The following is a 13,924-nucleotide window of genomic DNA, read 5'->3' on the forward strand; positions in this document are numbered from 1 at the left end:
AGGGATAGTATTGCAGGAGTAAAGGGACCGATTTGCTCTTGGAAGGAGTGTTTTACTCTCTCAAAATGTCGAGTGGAGTGAAATGTTCTTTTCACTATGCCCTTCTGAGAGAGAGTAGAGTGCCCGTTCTACTCATGCGGCAGTAGAGAAAAAAAACGTAGAGTAATCTCCTGGTTTAACTGCAGGAGGCTGGCCCCAACATGGCGATTTATTACTCACGCACGCTGAGCAAAGAGCACACTATTTTGCGTTTAAGAGCAACCGGCAGCCACAGTGCAAAGGAAAGCGGAGCCAGCGATCTACTTTTTCACTCGGAGTGGCCCTAAAGCGCGCATGCACATCGCGGAAAAACACAACACCGGAGAAAAGTGATGCGTCCACCGAGAAGAATTGAAGGCCATCCAAGGGAGACCGTGTGTCAGACACATCGCGTCTCCGCGAAATAGGGCCCTCGTTCGTCATTCATCGGGTATATCAATACACCCTCGATGGTCAGTGAATTCGAGCATACGTGCACATTCTGCGTATATGACAGGTTGTCTCCAGGAAGCCGTCGCGATGTTAGCCGACGTGGTTGACAACGCACTAGGCAAGCTCGCTGCTTCTAGTACCGAGCACAGCGTTTTCACTAAAGGAAGCGCAAGAAACATGGATGACGAATATTGTTGTGTGGCAAACCTACACGCTAAAGCGTTCAACTATTTATAGAGTGTATAGCGTAAACGTAATGTTTTTTTTTCTTTTTGGCTTCAAATGGCTTTGTGGCTTTGCAAACTGATAATTTTCAGCAAGTATTGCGCTAGAAGTACAATACTTTCAAGTCCTTATGCATCGTGGCTACTACGTGCGAATACACACACGACACAAGGAAGGAGATGGGACAGAGCTCTATCCTCCCATCTCTGTCCCGTCTCCTTCCTTGTTTTGCGTGTGTTTTCGCGCCTAGTAGCCAAGATGAATTGTGACCAACTCGCCCAACAAGACGCCCTTTTAAGTCCTTATGCGTGTGGGAGATACTCCTCATGTATCCTAAAACCTACTGTAGGCTAAAAATTCTACTGAAGAAACCATGATAAACACCGCTGCAAGAACGTCAGAAGCAAAAAGCACAAAGACTAGACAAATCTATTTCCCAATACGAATCCTTCCCAAGGTAGCGACACGATAGCAGCGCCATAGTTTCCTCGAGTGGTTCTTGAGGGAAATATATAACTGGTAGGGTCTTAATGCTTTCTGGCTGCAGCACGTTCGTTTACCTTTATCGGAATGCCGAAAACCTCTGTGGGGAAAACAGCTGGGATGAAGGTGAAGTTGATGCCTTCCAGAAAGCGAGTGTAGTTGCCTTGAAAGCCGCAAGGACTGCAGTGAACGTATATCTTTTCGGGCCGGTGGTTCAGATACATGGAGCGGAAGGCCACCACGTCAATAAAGTCCACTTCGGTCGCATTGTACCTGCGCAGATATCAAGAATATTGCATTTAACAGTTATTACCTTTCAAGGCAGCATTACAAGCTTGGAAAGCCGACAAAAACAAGACAATCAACATCTTTCTCGGCCCCGTGATAGTGGAGCTTTCGTGAAGCGGGTAAATAAATGCCACGCATTTATAAATGCCACGCAACTGGTTGTACTCTTCAAAGCGTATTGCACAAACCGCGCGACGCATGCGAGCGCACTTAATACTGTTTGTGGCAGGGGCCCGCTTTGCTTCGACAATATATCCAGGCTGGATGCGCATACTTGTCAGGGCCGATCCTGCAGACAGCGCAACAGTAAACAGCGGTTTCCTCGGCCGAAGATCGGCGAAAGCTGATGTGTCAAACATCTACCCAGAAAATTCGCATAACAAGATTTTATTTAACGAAGATATTGGGCTCGGCATGACGTACATTTACTGCACTGAGTGGACTTTGGTACCTCGCGTTTTGTCACTGAGTAGTTCCGTAAAAAACTATGGCCATCAACGTGAACATAAGCAAGGTTAATAATGCTGACAGCGGTGTCCTACCTATGAGTCATTCGGCAGACCGAAGCACGCAGGCATGGTCAGGACTACCCGGGAGTGTCCGCAAAGAATGATTTGCTTTAACCCTTTCAGGCGCCACTTGCAATTATGCATAGAAAAAAATCTTTTTATATATAAACATTCTTTTTGGGACCTAAGAAACACAAAACCATCGAATTCTTGAAAGTTATTATGAAACTTTATTATTTGCAACATCGTACACAATTGTGTACACAGCGCCTCGGTGGTCACAAAATTCACTTGTGGAATGCGAGAAAGCAATTGCTCTCTTTCGTCAGGCACAGTTGCACGGCGCATTTCATGCAGAATATGCGGGTGCCTCATGTGCACTTCTCGAGCTTGCACCTAATTCGCACGTTCTGGTCGCGGGATTCGGACCAATGGTCAAAGGAGTCGTAGTGCGCGTCGGTGCAAGGACGCGATATTCTTGCTTTTTTGCCATATCTTTGGTTGTGGTGCTTGGATCTCTGCAAGAGAGGGCCTTCCACGCTTTTTCTCGGGTAGCACCGATTTAATTAATGCTTCGGCAGCTTGCAAACAAGCGAAAATTCATCAAATATAGGAGTTTAGCTCCAGGCAGCGTTTGATTGTCACAGTGGTAGTCCAGCCAAGAATTCCAGATACCCAGGTTCACAAAAGGAAAAAACACTCTGTGTACACTTCTTCAGCTTGCGTTTCCCCTGCAGCAGCGTCTTCCTCTTCTGTGAGGTGGGTGAACGCAGCTGCAACGCAGGCGTCGGTCGCTTCGCACGTGGCTTCTTCTTCGTCACTTTCCCCAACGTCTGAAACATTTATCAGCAATGAGCTCCAAAAGCCTTTCAGCTGTCTTTTGGGTTTTCTTATACTTGTTTGCATTGTAGAAAGAACGACGAATGGTGAAAAAACCTGGAAAGAAAATCAAAGCAACTCTCAGCGTTCTTCATTTCTGCAGCGACCATGGCGCTTTGTACACAATCGTGTACACATGCGCGTGCGAGCGTTAGCGTTCGGTCATCTCCTCAGAAAGGATAAAATTATCACTCCTCGGTACTTCATATGATGCACAAGCGCGTCTAATTTTTTTTCGCTTGCCACAATAAAAAAAAGTGACTCTAAAAAAAATAAGAACTTGACTCGCCGCTCTTTGCTGCTCTGGCGTCCGCCAATTCTTGTTTTGATATGAACATCTTCACCGAAATGCGACAGATGGTGCCCAAAATGCACATGGTTGTCAGTTTAAAGTTTGGGAATGTGCTAAAGCCAACCTAATAGAAAATTGCGCGCCCTAAACGAAAAAAAAAAACACCAGAAGTACAATGTACACAATTGTGTACAAGGCGCCTTAAAGGGTTAAACCGAGCCCTAAAGCATTGATATCCCTGTCTTCAGTTCTAAGCAGAACAGGGAGTGATAATTTCACTACTCGCCCCCTTTGAATAGTATAGAGAGCTGTATGATAGCCAGAAGAAGTGTTAGGCTTGTCAAATTATCCGTCTTACCTAACCAAGTGCAGTATGTCCGGCACTATATCATAGCTGTACCCAGAAAGTTCGTCCGAGTCGTAGAAGCTCTTTGGAAGATGCTCCCTCTGCGCCGGAACGTGCATCTGTTTGTAGGTTCCAGTTCCAGAGAACTTCAAATAGCGGTCGATTGTCATTCCAGCTACGAAGAACGTTAGGACAGCCAGGACCACGTTTAACCTAAAGAACGAGATTGGAATATATCACAGTCACTGCAATGTTCGAATAATCAAATTATTGCCGTGATGGGCCAAATGTCTCCTAGATAACCCATCAAGGCTGGTGCTCTTCGATTCGTAAGGTCATGCTATCTTGCCCGAATGCCATAGAATGCATCGAATGCTCCCAACAAGGCCGCGGTGATTTTAACGTTACTCTTTCGTCAAAACCTGCTTTGGCAGTGGCTCATGGATAAGCATACCTATGCACACTGCTTTATAATATCGTGCCACCTAGACCGAAATTTCTATTGCGTGGATCGGCCTGACCAGAGGCGGCCTGACAGAGAACCACGGCGGCTTATCAACACCACATAGATTGCAAAAGGCCAGTTCACTTCGATTCATGGCCGTCGTGTTACCTCACCCTTAATTTGATTGCAAAGGCTGGCGTCACGATGGTGTTGATGTCACAATCACCACCGCGACTCGCGAGCAGCCCCGTTGGACTCTATGGCAGGCAGGCCAGGTAGCATGACGTCATCGATTGGAATGAGCAGACCTTGTGCTATCTTGGTGGCGTTGGCTTACTCAGTAGCGTCCCCATTAGATTCTATGGTAAGCGGGAAACATTGTGGCATCACAGATCGAACTGCACAGGTCTTGTGCTAAGAGGCGTTGGCATTGAAGTGTAAATTTGTGTTCAGGTATCATGACGTCATAAAAGCGGACTGCACTGGCCTGCTATATAGAAGCGTTAGCGCCGAGGCGGTGGACCTATTTGGGCAATGAGCAGCGATGTTTGGATAATTAGTTTTTGCACTACGCTTTGGCCTCCATTTTCTCCTTTCAACATAGTTAGGGCTATTCTAATATTTTTTTTTATTCCTATCTCCTGACGTGAAGTTTGCGTAACTGCCAACGCAAGCATCGGGCGGTGACCCGCAGGGTTGTCTGAGCAAACCTATCAAACGCACTCGTCGCTTATAGGAGCTTACTTTTGTTTTCTTTAAAAACGACTAACATCGGCTACAGTCAGCGGCTTGTCTTATCTAATTGTGCGGACAAGAGGCCACGAGCACGCTCAAGTGGAAAGGGATTCGATGGGGCCGAGCCACTGCAATTAAGGCGGACAAACGGATGAAGAGGGTGGTGCTGGCGTGCGCGATTGGTCCGCTTTTGCTTACTTAGCTTGTGTTGTCTGGTCGAAAATCGCGGCAGCATGCAACGGGAGCTTAATAATGTCGCTAAAACTGATACTCGGCAAAGACGGGTTGGCAGAACAATGCCGTGAACGTGCCCAAAGTGATGGAAAATTTTACACGGTGACGCAAAAAGTTTTATTATACGCAAATAAACCGAAGCGCCACAGTGTTGATTCATTCGGGGCAAATAGGTCAGATGTTGTACATTAGGTTTAAGCACATTGCGGTTTCTGTAAATTAGGTTTCTGCAAGTTCGCATCCCGTGTCACTCTGTCTCCCATAGTTTGTGCATGGAAGTCAATACAAAGGAAAAGAAGAAGCACAGGTAGCGGTGATTCGATCTTTTCCTTCTTGCTTTTCGTCAGTCGTCCGAGCGGCTCTCCGCCTCAATTACCGCAAGTCTTAACGACCTTTAACGACTCTGACTATAAGAATAGAATAGAACTGCGAAGAACGAATCTTAATAAATACTGGGAAGGATTTCTGACATACCACAATAAGAGTTCCAGCAAACGACTCCAGAGGCCGGCCGGACGGGTCATTTCTTTCGGGTGTCCAGGCAACTGATTTCGTGGCTCCATGATGGCTCCGTGTTCCCGTTCTGCGATATAATGGCCCATGCCCACTACGGGCGCAGACTAGCATGCACGCAGCATGAGAAAGAAGAAGAGAAAGCAAATACCAGGTAATGTCCCAGGACTCAATTTCAGCCGAACATGCAGCGAAATATACAACGCAACATTGTAAACATTGAAAATCACACTTCAATGTGATGTTGGCATAGGAAGCATGTAGATTTTTTTATTGTTTTTACATTATGGGAGCAGATGACGCAACACCGAAAGTAGAACTAAAGGAACATTGATGATGATGATGATGATGTACTTCATGAGTTTGGCGCACCCACTAACGGGGATTGAAGGAACGCTTTTCTTCCTTGTTTTCATTTCTCTAAAGGCTGATGCCCTCTAAGAGGGATCAAACAACAGTGGATTGGATATAGCTAATCGACCAGACAAATGAAATTACATTTGTTCTTAAAAATAAACCTGCCTAAAAGGGAAAAATTTCACAGTACAAGCCTTATAATGAAATCCATCGGGGCGAATGGTGTGAAATAAGAAAATGGATAAGCTGGAAATTAGGATGTCTTTAAAGTAGAATGGTTTTAAATATTCGGAAATAAGATTGATACTCGCAGTCTTTTGTTTCGTCCCAGATGTATGTGTGATTGAATTTTAAGAGAAAAGTTTTTTTATGTGACCATGGTAGAATTACGACACGTTGTCATAGCTGTCTCTCACTAAGCTCTTATCTCTCGCCATGATGGCTTCTTTTCTTAAAAGCTTGTTTAACGCCTTCCGTAGTCACACCTTGATATTGTAAACAGCTCTCTCCAACCAACGTGATGTCCAATCTCTGAGAAACTTCTCAAGATTGTGCCTACATTTGCCAAGCATGCTCAATTTATTGATGGCCGGCCCGTACTCTCCGTGGCCTTAGAGATCCTGAAGTGAACAGTAAGATCTCGAAGGCCATGCCATCGTTGCTGTAGTTACAACTGCTTCCGGGAGGAGGATGCTGTCCTGTGATGTTCTGCGTTCGTTGATGCGTCGTTGCCATGGTCGGAACAGCTTGTACCCGCCGCTGTGCGATAATTAGGCGTGCTTAACTGATGCCTGCAAAACGCATTTCGCAGTGTTTTGCGCAGTGCTCGCAACGTCATGCGAACGTAATACGCACATTGAAATTTTAACCTCTTATGGTCGGCCTGTTGTGACGGTTCCATAACACACAAAATCTGACCTCCTAAATCCCCACTGGAAGCCTAAACTAGATAAGTTCTGATTTTGAAGTGACGATGTGGCATCGAGCGAAAACAGAGTCAGCGTTTCTCGACTTGTCTGACTCAGAAACCAACGCTTCGCGCATGTGGATTCCAACGAAAGTGAACACTCCAACAAGCTCATGCGGATACGTGCAATCAAAGACGTATGTTGAACCCACAATCTCGTCGATACCGACGGATTTTCAGGTCCATAGGTACGATATGGCTCACCTGCCAAGTCTCAATTTATTCAGTGAGAAAACATTCTAAGGCATTGTTTGGGATAAATTCTAGTTTGTGCTGAGCTTTTGGGACTAGGTGACCTGTAGTCAGGACGCCGCTGCTGAAATCAAGGCGCGTGGCAACAACAGTGGGGGGTGGAGTACATATCTTGCGCGCAAGAGTAACTGACCATCCCTTCAAGTTGGAGTGACGTGTGTGAAGCCGCGAAGCAATTGAACGAGGAAGGCGCCTGCATGCAATGAATATCGCGTGCCAGATAATGTACGAGGGTGCGATCGCTTGACAAAGCAGCGCCAACTAGAGGACGGTGTAGGTAACCTTGAGCGAAGTGGAGATGGAGACACGAGCCGAAGCGTCGCGGAGGAGGAAGGTAGGTGGATGCGCGCTGCGTTCACCTGCTCTGACAGTTGCTAGATTTTCTTTACGATGCACGCGTATCGCGTTCCTCTCGTGATAACATCGTCCCCCTGCCCCGTACGCTGTGTGTTCGAGGGAATGCGTGCGACGGTGGGTCGACCTTGGCGGCTCAATCTCGCGTTGGCAAAGGTAAGAAGCGCGTCGTATTCCGTCACGCACATGTTACCCGAGCAGCGAAAGGAGGGGGAGGGGCGTTGTACTTCAACAGCGAGTGGTCGCGCGGGCTTTATCTTGAAAGCGGTACCCTTTAGGGGCACAGTCTACGTAATCCCACGAGTATGTGCTCACCGATAAGTGTCTGCTGAAGCGATAGACAGAACGAACGTCACTTCGCTCGCTGTTGCTGCCGCGATTCCTCACACCAGCGTTTTGCCGGCGAGTGTCCGGGGTGATCGAGGGTGAAGCGGTCATGTTTGCGTGTACGCGCTGACGCGATGCTGGCTGATTACATAGTATGTGAATGTTAAAAATGGCGCGTTCTACTCCGGCGGCTGCTTCGTATGGTGCAGCGTTCTTAACATGGCATTGAATACGATCCGTGGTGCGGACAATGTTAGCGTCAAGGTGCACCGAAATCCAATAGCGTCGGGTGCACTGTAGAACCCATACGCGTGCTCGTCACCTGCGTTCGAGAAGGATAACATTACCGTAACTTTTCCTATCTGCCGTCTTTAGGATGCGAGCTGAACGTTATACTCGCGTCAAAGAGGCACAAGATGTTCTGTGTCGCGTTACTTATGTTTCAGCTTTGCGTGTACGTGGTGGGTACATCGCGTGCAGCATGCAGAGGCCCAAAATAACTCACTCTTTGATAACTAATGACTTAGCTAATGAATGAAAACCAAGTTAATTCTTGTTGACTCCTATTAACGTTGTGTGGCCTGCTTGTGTATTAGCCAGAGTTTTCATTTCGTTTGTGTACCATGTCAGTCTGTCACGCTGCAGTAAATAATGGACTATACATACGACTTCAGCTTGGGGTAAGTTCGGCATTCCGCGACCAAGAGATGTACATGCGAACTCGCTAGCACCTCGTTGCAAATTGTGTACTACATTATAAACAACGGTGGGTCTTATACGTGAACATTTTTCGTACACGTGGCTGCTTTGGGCCGAAGGTCTTCTTATACAAATGTGCGAATTATGTACAGGAAAATGCAGCATGTTCTTACTTTAGAGCAAGCGCAACAAATTGTGCAAAAGAAGATTTGTTCACCGGAATACCCTTCGCAATTACACATAAAATTTCAAACAACAGACATAATAAAATAATAATGCGGTTTTACGTGCCAAACCACTTTCTGATTATGAGGCACGCCGTAGTGGAGGACTCCGGAGATTTCGACCACCTGGGGTTCTTTAACGTGCACCTAAATCTGAGTACACGGGTGTTTTTCGCATTTCGCCCGCATCGAATTGCGGCCGCCGTGGCCGGGATTCGATCGCGCGACCTCGTGCTCAGCAGCCCAACACCATAGCGACTGAGCAACCGCGGCAGGTAAACAACAGACAAGCAAGAGCTTCAAGTGGATGTATTATGTGTGTAGTTTGTGTGTATTATGTCGTATCAACAATGCCTAATTTGTAAGATTCTTAAAAGAGGTGATGCTACGAGGAATTCCTGGTGTACCAACGCGGATTTTATTATCCAAAGGAAAAGGATTAATGTTACGAAAGGCGAACGCTTGAAACGACGTCAATAAATTTTTACTTCACTTCGGTGAAACAAAAAGTCAAAAGCAATATTATTGCTCATATATTGAAAGGTTGCGCCAATGCTCACGAAAATCTACAACCTAAAAAAACTAGAGTGCGGTTTACCAATAAACTTGCTCAATAAGAAAACCAGCTATCGTAATTACTAAAGTGTAAGTGGATTAATTTAATCAAGAAAGGTACACTTTACTGAATATGGTTGCAATTCTCAGAGGGTACTGAAAATGCCCTGCTTATAAGTCATAGGTGCATGTGAGAGTGTGCACATTATAAAAGTGATTGTGTGCTTCAGATTTTCAAATTGTGATAAAGAGTTATGCACTGGGCATGCAAGTATTTCATGGAGCTTGCAACAATTTTCGAATAAAAAAGATAATTCTGTAAAAAGGAAAACTGGCTCGTACAACCGCTGGATATGTATATATATATATACAAGTTAGTGGATTCATAATTACTTAATTACATAAAATAATGGAATATATTATATATACAATTAATGGATAGGATAAGCGTAGAATACGCAACATGCACATGACTGTATTAAAGACTTAAATTGAGGAGAATTGCGGACAGTGGTCCATGAGATCCCGCGTGGTTCCCAAAGCATTTCATTCTAAGCGCTGTCATCGTGGTTAGGTGAAGAAAAATGAAAACCTCCCGCTGTTAACGTAAATACCGTGGCGGTGGAAACACTCCATTTGTTAGGCACACGGTAAAGATTTTCACTTTGTTCTGCGAGTGCTGAACGCATATAGGAAAGATGCGACGGAAAGTTGAGAGTGGTAATTACGCGTGAACCATACGCTTATCGCGCAGAAGTTTACGATTTTGTGACTTTAGTTGGTACAGCAGCCTCTCAAGTGTTAAATGAATTAATTTCCCTTTTCCGTTTGTTAGGTCAACACCGAAATTAATTATGAGGGCGGGAAGATGTTCGACGACGAAATTGTACGCCATCCTTTATGAAGTCAACGAAATGATGCAAGGTCTTACAGATACGCTTTTCCTAATCACAGAGGACGTGTGGCCCAATGCTGTACGATCGAGTATGGCAGCGAAGATGTGCTTCCTGTGTTACTCTTTAGTTATCTTCAATAATTTATGCGGTTTGCGTCGCGACTCCCCCTTGGTTCACTTAACTATTTAAAAGTGTTCAGCTGTTCACTACACGGACCCATTATTCAGAGGTTGTAATTTTGATGAGAGACGATCAAAATTACAAGCGTCAAGCATTAAGGCGCACGCAAATGATAATTTAGTTTTGAATTCCCCTGCTTTCTTCTCTAGTGGTCCATCAATCGGCGGTTTCAGTAACGTGGCACAGGAAGTGATAACAATGTTTTCTGCGCTCAATTTCGATGTTTCTCAGTTGGCTTCATATTTAGCGCTCACAGTGCGTACACTGTACTTGTCAGGTGTCTTTATCAGGACAAAAAAAAACGCCTTGCAAAGTTTTTTGAACGGTATGTACTTGTTATGTCATGTTTGATAAAGCAAACTACATGTAGACTCCTCGTTGACTCTGATAAAAAAATTCGCTATGTTATTCTAGAAAGGAAAAGGTAGCATTGAAAAACTTCCATTTAAGCATTGTGCAGCTACGCTGCAATAAAAGTACAAGTTGGTCATTCTTGCATGTCGCTTATCCTTTCGAACTGCTCAGTATTTCTTTTCATCTTACTGACTTGAAATCTTCTTTTTTATCATACCGCCCTTTTAAATTTTAATTTCGACCTACAACCTAACCTCCTTGGGTAGTGTAACATTGTCGCGGCCGTTAGGCCACGGCAGGAACGAAACGTACGTACACGCCTGGGAACGAGACAGGTAAAACTCAGCCTTTATTGTCAACAGCAGGGTGGTTATATAGTAATCCAGGAGAGGGGGAATGGAAAGGGGAGACAGCGAGTTAGAAAGAAAACTTCACGCTTGCGCAGTGTGTAGCCCGCACTATGACACAGCGGCCGATACAACACTTCTTCCTCCTAAAATCGGTCAACAGGTCTCCTCGTCCTCGTAGAACGTCGTAAGACTTGAGCGGGTTCGCTTTGCACTACTGCTTCGGGTGACGGAAGTGCCGGGAAGGCGCGGTGAGCATGATGATCCCCAACTGCAGGCGGCAAGGCAGATGCTTCCAGGCTCACATCGAGCTGTGGCGAGGATTCCTCTGGCCTGAATGTAGCGCCGTCCGAGCACGCGTCTTCCGCAATGTCGGGTGACTGCGTTTCTGTAGGCCGACGACGCACCTGGTCCACGTGCCGCCGGACAATTGCTCCAGGTGTTTCTACTGTAACCATTCGGGTCCCAGATGTAGATGTCACATGTCCTGGTATCCATTTGTCTCCTGCCCCATAGTTGCGAACGTGCACACGGCTCTCTAGTTGGGGCAGCCACTCCTGGTTAGACGGTGCGTCTCCACTACCCTTCGGAAAACACGTATCCAGGCGCGATCTAATCTGGTATCCGAGAAGCATCTGTGATGGCGACTTTCCGCTCTTCTGGGGTGTCCTTCTGTAATTGAGCAGTAGTCGCATTAGTTTGTGCTCCAGTTTTCCTTCCTTCAACTTCCGAAGACCATCTTTCACTGTTCGGACAGCTCTTTCGGCGGCCCCATTAGATTGCGGGTGGAAGGGGGCGGTCCTAACGTGCGATATGTTGTTGTTCTCGATAAATGTTGCAAATTCACGACTAGTGAATTGTGTTCCGTTATCGGAAACTATCGTTCTGGGCACGCCAAATCTGCTGAAAATGTCCCGCAAAAAGTGGATTGTAGCTGTCGAGGTAGCTTGCTTCAAAGGAAGCGCTTCTATCCACTTGGTGTGCGAATCGACTAGCACAAGCACCATCTTGCCTTCTATCGGTCCGGCAAAATCCACATAGATGCGCGACCACTTCTCAAAAGTTTGTGGCCAGCTTGCTGGTGGAGCGGCTGGCGGCATGGGCAAATTGTCGATGCAATTCTTGCACTGAGCCGACATTTCCTCAATCTCTCGGTCTAGCCCTGGCCACCAGAACAATGATCGCGCAATCGATTTCATCGGCGAAGACCCTTGGTGGGTTTCATGCAGCAGCTGCAGCAATCGCTTTCGCGCACCGGCTGGTATAACCACTCGATGGCCCCAATAAATTAACCCATGTGCCAGGGACAACTCCAGTCGACGGTCAAAAAATACCGCCAGGCACGGCTCAAGGCCTTTCGAGCTTCTAGGCCGACCACGTAGCACGTAATGCTTGACGCGATCTAGTGTCGGGTCGACAGCTGTAAGGTCCTTCAGCTCTCGTGTCGTGACTGTGCCTTCCTCCAGGATTTCCAAAGAAAAAACGTACTCTTGCGGCTCTAGGGGCTCCATACTGGGACCGGGTGATTGCAGCGGAAGCCTGCTGAGGGCGTCCGAGCTCAGCAGTTGTCTTCCGGGAGTGTACTGAAGTTTGTAGCAATATCCTCCGAGATAGAGGGCCCAACGCTGAATGCGGGCTGCAGCCATAGACGGTGTTGGGCGGTCGGCCCTTAGCAATCCGAGGAGAGGCTGGTGGTCTGTAACCAAGGTGAATTCACGGCCCAACAGATAGTCTCGGAATCTCGTGACCCCAAAAACGAGTGCCAGTGCCTCACGCTCCAGCTGCGAGTAATTCCGTTCGGCTTTCGTGAGAGTCCTTGAACGGAATCCTATCGGTCTGTGGACGCTGCCTACTGTGTGAAACAGTACTGCGCCAATGCCGTGTGGGGAAGCGTCGCACTCGAGTTTCAGCTCCTTTAACGGGTCAAAATGGGCAAGCACTTCGGCATTCTTGAGACACTGTTTGGCCTTGGCGAACGCAGTTTCCTGGGGCTGGTTCCACTGCCATCGCGCATTCTTTTCTAGTAACTGATACAACGGGGACAACACGCTTGACATGTTCGGCAAAAACCTTGAATAAAATGTTAGCATTCCGACAAACGAACGCAGCTCGCTCACGTTACGAGGGCTCGGTGCTTTCATGATAGCTTCCACGTTCTTTTCCGTCGGGTGAAGACCGATACAATCGATACGGTGTGCCAGATAAGTAACCGATGGCTGGCTGAAATTGCATTTGTCATATCGCAGCTTTACGCCATGCTCTCGAAACCGATCCAACACTGTTTTCAGCCGAGCTCCGTTGTCTGCCGCCTTTTCAGACACAAGCACATCATCTAAGTATGCCTGAACGCCAGGCAGGCCCGCTAGAATGGTATCCATCTTCCTTTGAAATATAGCAGGAGCAGAGGAAATGCCGAACGGCAGCCTGTTGTAACAGAATAGGCCTTGGTGCGTATTAATGACGCACAGCTTGCGTGAAGCTTCGTCTAGTGGCACCTGGTTGTAGGCATCTTTCAAGTCGAGTGTACTAAAAACTTCACCACCGCTTAAAGACGCGAACATGTCTTCAATCACCGGAAGGGGATACTGCTCAAGTGCACAAGCATGATTCAAGGTGGCCTTAAAGTCCCCGCAAATCCGGACTGTGCCATCTTTTTTAAGCACTGGTACTATGGGGGTCGCCCAGTCCGAATATTTTATGGGCGATATTATGCCTAGCGACACTAGCCGATCCAGCTCTTTTGCCACCTTGTCGCGGAGCGCGTACGGAAGCGGTCGCGCCTTGCAAAACTTGTTTACCGCACCGTCCTTGAGCACCAAGCTGGCTGGGGGTCCCTTCATCAGGCCCAATTCCTCGGAGAAGACATCTTCGTAGTTACTGCGTAAGGCGTTGATGTGGTTGATGGCTTCTTCCGTCACCGGCACTTCTTTTTTACTGACTTGCAGTACCGGAACTCCAGCCCTATCCAGCAGGGTTAACAGGTCTCGACCGC

General features: G+C 46.9%; 1 protein-coding gene across 5 annotated transcripts in view; it reads right to left on the bottom strand.

Moving 5' to 3' along the window:
• LOC135916315 (uncharacterized) overlaps window positions 1-13,924 on the bottom strand; it is a 40,471-nt gene that overhangs the window by 10,382 nt on the left and 16,165 nt on the right. The window contains exons 3-5 of one of the 5 annotated variants that reach the window (XM_070540391.1): window positions 5,382-5,490; window positions 3,548-3,706; window positions 1,257-1,452 (exon numbers count right to left, since the gene is read on the bottom strand). In XM_070540391.1, coding sequence (XP_070396492.1) covers window positions 1,257-1,452; window positions 3,548-3,706; window positions 5,382-5,470 — 444 coding nt within the window. In that variant the 5' untranslated portion in view covers window positions 5,471-5,490. Of the gene's footprint in view, window positions 1-1,256; window positions 1,453-3,505; window positions 3,707-5,381; window positions 5,491-13,924 lie in introns of those variants that run through there. The other 4 variants (XM_070540389.1, XM_070540392.1, XM_070540393.1 and 1 more) reach the window with 4 other exon arrangements.

This window comes from Dermacentor albipictus, chromosome 6, assembly GCF_038994185.2.
Source record: "Dermacentor albipictus isolate Rhodes 1998 colony chromosome 6, USDA_Dalb.pri_finalv2, whole genome shotgun sequence".
NCBI classification, from domain to species: domain Eukaryota; kingdom Metazoa; phylum Arthropoda; class Arachnida; order Ixodida; family Ixodidae; genus Dermacentor; species Dermacentor albipictus.